The sequence below is a fragment of the Hipposideros armiger genome, unplaced genomic scaffold (assembly GCF_001890085.2).
Source record: "Hipposideros armiger isolate ML-2016 unplaced genomic scaffold, ASM189008v1 scaffold_288, whole genome shotgun sequence".
Classification (NCBI taxonomy): Eukaryota; Metazoa; Chordata; class Mammalia; order Chiroptera; family Hipposideridae; genus Hipposideros; species Hipposideros armiger.
In genome coordinates this window covers 1,756,021-1,766,251 of record NW_017731638.1, presented here as the reverse complement: position 1 = coordinate 1,766,251, position 10,231 = coordinate 1,756,021, and the positions used below count along the sequence as shown (strand labels likewise).

Sequence of the window (10,231 nt, the reverse complement as noted above, 5' to 3'; positions counted from 1 at the left end):
ACTCCAGAAATGGAGTTAAGACAGGGACTTTAAAATCACTAACAGGAGGGAGAAAATGACCATTACCATGTAAGAGAGGTACAGAAGATGAGAGCGTCAGGAAGGGACAAAGTAGGAGGTGGCATATGACCCAGACCTTGAAGGATGTGAGGGTTCGAACCTTCAGAATAAAATAAAAGAACTACAGACAATGGAAACAGCCTGTGAAAAGGCATGAAGGAAGGAATGCTTGAAGTTAATATAATAAACCTGTTTGTCTGGAGTACACAGTGTACAGAAAGGAAAGCTAGAACTGTAAGTTCGAGGGTTATTTGGAGCCACACTACAGAGGTTCTTGGATATCAGTCTAAGAACTTTATAGAGTTTTGTTTTAAAATCATAGCAACCTCTTAAAAGTAGTATGATGAAGAAATTGAGTAAGATCAAAAGGGAAATTTAAAAATGTTTGAAATAAACAAAAATGGAAATATAACATACCAAAACTGATAGGATTCAGCAAAAGCAGTTCCAAGACAAAAGTTTATAATGATAAATGCCTACATTAAGAAAAAAGACAGATCTCATATTAACAACCTAACTTTATACCTCAAGGAACTAGAAACAGAAAAAACTAAGTCCAAAGTTAGCAGAAGGAAGGAAATAATAAAATCAGAGCAGATAAATAAAATGTAAACTAGAAAAGTGATACAAAAGGTCAACAAAACTAAGAACTGGTTTTTTTCGAAAAGATAAACAAAACTGACAAACTTATTTTGCTAAATAAAGAAAAATGAGGGAAGACTCAAAATCAAAATTGAAAGAGGTGACATTACAATTGATACCACAGAAATACAAAGGATCATAAGAGACTACTATGAACAATTAATTACACATCAACAAATTGGATAACCTGAAAGAAATGGATAAGTTTCTAGAAACAAACAAACAAACAAACAAATTCCTAGTAACATACAATCTACCAAGGCTGAATCATCAAGAAATAGAAAATCTGAACAAACCATAACAAGTAAGGAGATACTGAATCAGTAATCAATAACCTCCCAACAAAGAAAAGCCCAAGACCAGATGGCTTCACGGGTGAATTCTACCAAACATTTAAAGACTAATTAATGTGAATCCTTCTCAAACTCTTCCAAAAAACTGAAGTGGAGGGAACACTTGCAAAATCACATTACAAGGTCAGCATTACCCTGATAATAAAGCCAGATAAACACTAAAAGAAAATAAAATTCAGGCCAATATCACTGGTGAACATACATACAAAAATCCTCGACGAAATCCAGCAAACTGAATTCAGTAACACATTAAAAGGATCATACACCATGATCAAGTAGGATTTATCCTTTGTATCAAGGATGATTCAAACATACACAAATCAATAGATGTAATACATCAATCACTTAACAGAATGAAGGGTAAAAATCATATAATTATCTCAATAGATACAGAAAAAGCATTTGACAAACCCTTTCATGATAAGAGCTCTCAACAAATTAGGTATAGAAGGAACATACCCAATATTATAAAGGCCACATATGACAAATGCACAGCTAACATCATAGCAAGACAAGGATTCCCATTCTCACCACTCTGTTCAACTCAGATATAGCCAGAGCAATAAGGCAAGAAAAAGAAGTAAAAGCTATCCAGGACAGATCCAAGATGGCAGAGTGGATAGATGCTATCCCTGCACCTCCTTCTGTGAACAAATTAAATTTACAATTAAATTATAGAACAATCAACCTGGAGAACCATCTGAAATCTGGCTGAACAGAAGTTTTATAACTATGAATATAAAGAAGAAGCCACGTCGAGACTAGTAGGAGGAGTGGCGATGCAAAACAGGCCAGCCCCATACCTGCATGTGGTGGTTGATAATCAAGAGGGATATCTCAGCCATACAGGTTCCCCTCAGAGGAGTGAGGGACCCCAACCCCAGACCAGGCTCCCCAGCACAGAGTACTGATGCTGGGAAGAGAAGCCCCTACAACATCTGGCTATGAAAAACAGTGGGGATCCTGACCATCCGGGTGAGACTGAAGGCTAGGGGAAACCCAGACATTTTCTTAAAGGGCCTGCACACAAAGTCACTCACAGGCACTCACCCTGGGCTACAGCAGAGGAGCATCAAAGACATACAGGTGGAGACTGAGTTGTGTGGCTTCAAAGCAAGGACTGGAGGCTAGTCATCATTTTCCCTGTGTGGGGTCCTTCTACCATGTGGCCAGCAGGCAGGTGCCATCTTTCCTGTGTTGAGCCCTCCCCCACACAGCCCTATCTCAATCTGAATTGGCCTGGTGAGCTTTGCTGCTCCCCCATGCTGACTCACTGGGACCCCACCCTACTGAATTCCCCCAACACTGAAGAAACCTTCTAGGCCAGGAGACAGCCTCACCTGCATTGCACTCTTTCTTGGACAACTCTCAGGTGTTTGTAAGCTCCAGGCAGGTGGAAACTGAGACTTTTGTTGAGTAGCTCCAGGCTCAGCACTGGCACCAATCCAGAATCTACATTAACCTGGTGACCACAACTCATCCCACTCTAGTGACTCCCTGAGACCCTGCCTCACCCAACTTGTGTACTGCAAGAGGCTCTATCTGTAGCTGAGCTCTAAGAGAGCAGGCCTTGGGGTGTCCTGGCATTTTGCACAACTACCCCAGGCCCGGTTCGCAGCCATCCTTGGTTCACAGTGTTGCCTCTCCCATGTGCCTCCAAGTTTAGCACAGGCTGCAAACAACCATGGATTAATCACTTTGTAGTCCCACAAGTTAGTCCCCAGACAATCACAGGCAGTGAGTGACCTGGGCCTGAACCAAAACCTCTCCCAAGAGGCCCCAGAACCAACATCCTTGGAGATTGGTTTCAGACCACAGCACAGCACCACCCAATTAGCCCCACAAGTGGCATACACAAAGGGTGGTCTCAACAGGCATCAGAGCCCATTGAGGCTATTTCCACTCAGTGGGGTAAGCCGCCCACACAGCAGTCCATAAGCTGTGGACATGGCTAAACACTACAGCAGTTTAGGAAAAAGATACAATGAATAGGCTTTCTGAGAAGTAGGAGGAATAACAGAGGCTCTAACTTAACTCAAAAGAGAGGGTTTCAAAAAGGGGGTGGTTGGGGCCAGCCGAGTGGCTCAGTTGGTTAAGAGCTCGCTCAAGAGTGTGAGCTATAAGCAACAGGGTTGTCGGTTCAATTCCCGGCCCCAGCTGAGCTGCCAACAGGTGGCAGGATGGCTCAGCTAAAAAAAAAAAAAAATCACTAAAAGGAGGTGGTAAAGAGCAACTTTTATTATATGTAGATGAAAAAGGCTAAATGGAGACCAGGGCGTGGGCAAACTCCAGCCCACAGGCCAAAACCAGACTGCTGCCTGTTTTTCTAAACAACATTTAATTGTAATACGGTGACAGCCATTCATTTACCTTTGTGGCTGCTTTCACCCTATAAGGGCAGAGCTGAGTAGTTACAACAGAGATAGTACTGGCCCACAAGACCTAAACTATTTACTACCTAACTCTTTACACAAATGTTTGCGAACTCCTGCCCTCTCTCATATAATTGTCTAAGCATTTATTAAGGTCTGGCAGGTGGTGTAAGCACAAATATCTGTTGAATTGATGAATAAATGACAAGAGTCCATTAGATTTGGAAACAATCAATAACCTTTAAGAAAGGAATTTATGAAGAGTTTTATGAAGCAGTCAGAAAGGATGTGGTAACAAACACTAAACAGAAGAATTAAATTTGGAGAAGTGTGAGCTACTTATCTCTGACAAGAAGTTAAAGAGAAGATAATTGACAGTACAGAAGCATTCTAAGGTGAAGAGTGGGAAAATTGAAGAAGCTCACAGTGGATCATTTGATCTCATTTTTGAGACCAACTGCAAAGTGAATATGGAAGAGCTGGGGACTTAAAAAAATCGACAAAGAAATGAGAATATTTGTGCCATAGATATGTATGCTATTGTGGGGGAAGTGGCGTGGCGGATTGGGGGAGGGGAGTTGTCACCTCAAGGGGTAAAAAATATAACTATTGCACTGTGTTGTACAGCTGAAACTAATTCTAAAAGAATGTGTATTTCACAATAAAAAATAATAACTAAAAAAAAAGAAATGAGAATATTTGGAAACATCTATATGGGAAAAGTGGCTGGAAGTGCAAAGAGGATTAAAAGGAGCAGTGGAGGAGGTCCTCCTGAGCTGAAGAGCACAAATGGGCATGCTAACAGAACAAGAATAATATATATGAACACATGTGTGTGTTTATGTTATTCGCACATGTAGATTTCCTGTAGAGGGGTGGATTAATGAGCGTTTGTTATCTAGAATTCTGAGCTGAATATATTGCAATGAGGACCCAAAACCCAAAAGAACTTCAGATGAAGTTAATAATTACCTATGCACTATTTTAGTTTTCTGGCTCAGAAAAAGAAAATGGCTAACTTCAAATTTCATCATTCTGTAATTGACATTTGATATAAAAATTACTCAGGCCTGACAAGTACTTGGGATCCCCTTTCATTACTCTTAGCAATGACTAGTCAAATAAGGGATTTATGTTTCTTTGCAGAGGATTCTTTACCAGATGGGAGGAGTTAAAAGCCAAAGACAAAATGGCTAGAAGACATGGAAGGCATGACACTTGGATTCCTATCATCTTCAAGTACTTTTTCTCTCACATCTCTCTGACCCATCAAAAGGGAATAGAGAGGTGGTGAGGGTCAAATAAGAATAGCAAAGGATCTCTTAACTTAGAACTTCAGTTTCTCTTTATTTTTATTGGCATCTCATTTTAAGGGCCACAGCACCATCTATTTAATACTAAATCAGAAAAAAAAAAAAAAGGACTCTACTGGTAGTATGTTCAAGCAAGAAACTTTCCAGTATTGCTGGTATTTGCATTGACATGAAAAAATTAAAGAAAAATAATTTTGAGAAGTGCTTGACTTAAATGTACGATCATAAATCTCAACTCAGCTCTTAATGCTGCCTAGTCACCAAACGATGAGGTGTGATAAAAAAAAATACGGTGAATATTTAAATCTAAAACATTTATTATAGTAAAAGACACATTGCCATGAATCCCCCTCAAAATACTCCCCCTCGCTTCAAACACACTTATTCCATCATTCTTGCCACTTTCTGAAGCAGTTCTGGAAGTCCTCTTTTGTGTCTTTAGTTGTGCTGTCGTGGCTGCCTCGATGTCCTGAATTGATTCAAAACATTTTCCTTTCATGGTCATTTTGACTTCCGGGAAGAGCCGGAAGTCATATGGTGCCAGATCCGGTGAATAAGATGGATGCGGACACACTGTAATGTTTTTATTTGACAGAAACTGTCAAATAATTTGTGACACAGAGCCTTTCCGTTGTGATCACAAAATACAGTGAATTCTCCTGCCGATGCCATCCCATGGAAAGGCAGGGGTCTTCAATATGGGAAGTGGCGCGTTGAACCTTAGTAACAGTGTGTGACAAGTTTCAACTTGTTCAGTGCAGTCAGGTGTGAGCTATGGTTGAGAGAAGGTGTGTTTTAAAGTATTCCATAAATCATCCTCCATCATGACAATGCTCTGTGTCACACATCGCTTCTGGTAAGGCGATTTCTGTCAAAAATATTACAGTGTATCGTCAGCCACCTTATTCACCGGATCTGGCTGTGCGACTTCTGGCTCTTTCCCAAAGTCAAAATGACCATGAAAGGTAAATGTTTTTTAACTGATTCAGGACATGGAGGCAGCCACAACAGCGCAACTAAAGGCACTCATGAAAGAGGACTTCCAGAACTGCTTCAGAAAGTGGCAAGAACAATGGGATAAGTGTGTTTGGAGCAAAGGGGGAGTATTTTGAGGGGGATGAATGGCAATGTGTCTTTTACTGTAATAATTTTTTTTAAATTTAGACATTCACCATATTGTTTGATCACACCTCGTAATTCACTTGTGTTGTTTATGGGCTATCTCCCACTGCTTAGAAGATTAACTCCATGAGGGCAATGACTTCTTTTCTATTTTAATGACAAAAGCCCAGCGGCCTATCGATAGTATCTGACCCATATGAGGCATTCCATGGTTATTTGCTAAATAAAGTTGATAAAGGTCTAAGTTACTAATTGTTATATTGGACCCAGAAAACCTTCTATGTATGTTAAGAACTCCTACTTGGTGAGGGAAATCTGAAAATCTAAAATGCAATTACCCATCCATTTTATCAAGAACTATTTCCTGAATATCTCCTATGAGTCAAAGCCAAAATGAACCCTAGACAATCAAACATACGTTTCCAATTCTGCTGCAGGAGCTTCTTGCTTTCGAATACGGTTCTGAATTGACAAGAGTGCTTCGGGTGAATACTGGGAAGCATTGCTCTCCATATATTTCAAAACATAGTCGTCCGTATCAAGGATGATAAACCGGTGGCCAAACACTGGGGAGAGGACAGAAATACACTTAGCTGGGTTATGTTTTTATCATGCAATCAGGAGTAAAATAAAATAGTACTGATCCTCCAATAACAAATTCACAGATATGCGACCTAGATGAATGAACTTTCAATAGTTCTCTAAACTATTGGGTTGTCGGAAACGTCATGACGTATTTTTTCTATGTTTTTTGTTGCAAAAATGCATCATGACGTTTCCGACAACCCAATAATATGCAGTCACTTGCTCAGTGTTTAGGAAGCTCAGGTCTACAGCTATAGCCAACAAAGGCAACCGATTTACAATTGATAAGGAAAGGGATTAAGACACTGTGCCACATATTGAAGAATATTAACTTAATCTTGGCTGAAATGCACCCTCACTGCCTCTTACAAGAGTTAACTGAATTAAATTCCAATGAAGAAGAACCCATTCACTTGGCTCCTCAAAAAGTCTAACCTATGTGTGACCTACCCTCAATCACAGCACCAATGAAGAAGTCACTAGGGCTATAGTAGATGGGGTTTTCCATTGAAGAATGTGGTTTGACAACTTTAGTTCTGCCGAGGTACTTGCCCCCAATGATACCAGAATTGCGAACGGGAGGCTCAAAGATACTGATCATGTCGGTGGCTAGAAAATAAGAGAAGACAAATCTGCGATCTTTATCTTCTGGGAAGGGGGATTCCTAGAAGGGTGAAGAAAAAAGGATATTATGAAGGTACGTGCCCCCAAATTAAATAACTATAGGAAGACTAGGTGTATAACCTAAACCTACTATATACACTAGAATATAAATGAACAGTAAGGGCGGGCTCTTGGCCTGGAAAGGATGTGCCTCATCTAAAGGAGGCTACACCAATTCAACTTTTGATTGTCGCCTTGTGGGAATGTAGGCCCAGTGTGGCTAGATCTTCCAATTTTTCATGAGAAGATAGAAATCTGGATTCCTATATAAAACCGTGATTTTAAAATGTTCACATCAACTCTTTTAAGGTACCTTTCAGGCCAAACAAAGCACACATATGAGCTACATTCTGCCCACAGTCTGCCAAGTTGAGACCTCTTGGCTGACATTATGTTCAACTTCGTGGACACTAAGATGATTATGCAAAGTGTAGATCTTTAAACAAATCCATTTATATACATCATTTAAAAAAGAAAATTTAAGGACAGAGGAATGAGTAATATAATGTCATAAAGTTCAAAGTGATTCTGAGAAACTGTCTTGTAGATAACACTTTTCCTAAATCAAATCGCAGAAAGTGATCACATAACCCTTAAGCTCCAAATTTCAGATTGAACAAGCTTAAATACAGACATGCTTATTCTTGACTAAAATCATTTTATAGTGCACCTTCAGCTCACATCTTCTCATTCAGACCATAGAATTATTTGTGTAATAATTTCTCGTTTATCAAAAAAAGCCATTGGGTTTTCCTCTTAGTAAAATAATTTCCTTATACCATTTCCTAATCTAATAGCCTCCAACTTTTTGGATTGGACACTCCTATAAGCACACAATGTGATATATAGATGATGTATTATAGAATTGTGCACTTGAAACCTTTTTAATTTTACTAATCATTGTCACCCTAATAAATTTAGTTTAAAAATAAATAAAATTTTCAACAAACATCCACAATATAGTTATAAAAACCAAACCATATCACCTCTCTGCTCTCAAACCTCCAGAGGATTCTCAACACAGTAAGAAAAAATTGCAAAGTTCTGAGCAGAGCTATAGAGGGGTGCACCAGGGGGTTTGGGGAGATAATGCCAACGGTTCACCCTGGCTGAAAGGAGCATTTTTAAATCTTTAAAAAGTATGCTTTAATGTCTGTTCCCCTTCCCCAAATTCCCAGCTCTGTTCCCATCCCCCAAATTCCCCAATAAAAATCTTAAAAAAAAATGCTTTAACTATTTATTGCACTGTGTTGTATAGCTGAAACTAATTCTAAAGAATGTGTATTTCATAATAAAAAAATGTGCTTTACCTTTTTCATTTTGAACTATGTTTGGACTTACAAAAGCATAAATACTTGAGAATTCTCACGTAGTCTTCACCAAGCTTTCCCTAAATGAACATCCTACCCACAGTGCAATGATCAAACCCAGGAAAATAACAATGGTGCACGCCTATTAAATCAACTACTGTCCTTATTCAAGTTTTACCTGTTTTTCACTTATGTTCTTTTTCTGTTTTGGGATCCTATACCGGATCCCACTTCTCAGTTAGTTGTTATTTTGCTTTAATCTCCTACAATCTGTGACACAGCTCCTCAGTGTGCCCTTGTCTTTCGTGACCTTGACATTTTTCAGTTATTTTGTTGAATGTCCCTCATGCATCTCATTTTTACATCTATGGCAAAAGTACCACAGAAAATATACCATGTCCCTCTCAGGGCACTTCAAGGAGTTCCATGATGTCAACATATCTTATTGTTGGTGATGTTAATGCTTGGTAGCTTGGTTGGGAGATACTCTGAACTTATGAAAATCCTGTTTCTCTTCAAAGGTTTCCCCACTAATCTTAGCATCCATTGATGGATCTTATCTGCAACAATTATTGCTGTGGTGTGTAATCAATCATTATTTTCTATTGCCCTCTTCTCTTTCACATTTATTAATGGAAATTTTACTGCATGGAGGAGTTGTCTCTTGGGTTTTTTTTTTTTAATCACTGGTGTTGTTTAGAATGACAGGCACATGATGACAATAAGAAGCAGATTAACTTATAGTTGGTTTTATTTTTAAATTCTCTACAGGCTTGTTATCTACACCCCTTGTTTCCTGCACCCTGGGTGACTGCTTCTACCAGCCCACACCTCCAGCCTTATGCCACTGGCTGCAAAGCCCCGAGCAGGCCCCTGAGCCCACCATCCATTCCCTGTACACTGCCTCTGCCTGAAATGCAGTTACCTCATATATTCCCCTGGCTAGCTCCCTCAGTTATTCATTCTGGTCTCTGTCCAGCTGTGCCCTCCTCAGAGAGGCGTTCCCCGATCTTCCAATATAAATGAGCCCCTTCCCCACCACTGTCTCATGTTTTATTTTTTATAACATTACTACCTCTCTTTTTATGATGTTTATTTGCTGAACAGAATGTCGTCAACTAGAATGTAAGCTCCATGAGGGCAGAGACGTGTCTGTCTTGTTTTCCACTGTACCCTCAATGTCTAGACTATGTCAAGCCCAGGGCAGCTCTTTACTATTTGTTGAATGAATTAAGAAACATACGTTCTTCTTTCTGTATTAATATTTTGTGCATTACAACGTGGATATAAAAATCTCAGGGACTAGAAAATAAATGCACTCACAATAAAATATAAACAGAGGCTGTAATATTGGGTTCTTGGGAAAGGCATGACATATTTTTCTATGTTTTTCAATGCAAAAGTGCATCATGATTTTCCTGACGACCCAATATTTTCTTCACAAACCCCATAGATTATCTATCTACTGTCTCGCACGTGCCTTGCAGGGTATGCATGCTGCTTTGGAGATCACTGCTCGGGTCACGTTTCTCATGCCATTCTGTACCTTTCCCATCTTTCTCAGTCAGCACGCCCCTCTGAGGGATTTTACCAACATATTTTTACTTAGGCACCAGCCGCTTACCTGGGTTTAGTATACTTCATTTTCTCAGAACATGTCCAGTGTCTGTGTGAACTCGAGGGAACTTAATTATGTCTCTGATCATTCCTCCAGCTTTTCTTCTGAGGTCCTCACCTTATTCCTAAGCCCATTCCCCTTATTGTCAGACACCCTTTCTTTCATCCTTCAGAGCTTTTGTGATGAACTGAAT

General features: G+C 39.5%; 1 protein-coding gene across 5 annotated transcripts in view; it reads right to left on the bottom strand.

Annotated features, from left to right (window-relative positions):
- The window catches only part of EFHC1 (EF-hand domain containing 1), a 72,136-nt gene that overhangs the window by 15,025 nt on the left and 46,880 nt on the right, over positions 1-10,231 (bottom strand). For all 5 annotated transcript variants that reach the window (XM_019658737.1, XM_019658738.1, XM_019658740.1 and 2 more), the window contains 2 exons: positions 6,898-7,111; positions 6,281-6,428 (listed from right to left, as the gene is read on the bottom strand). In XM_019658737.1, coding sequence (XP_019514282.1) covers positions 6,281-6,428; positions 6,898-7,111 — 362 coding nt within the window. The remainder of the gene's footprint in view (positions 1-6,280; positions 6,429-6,897; positions 7,112-10,231) is intronic.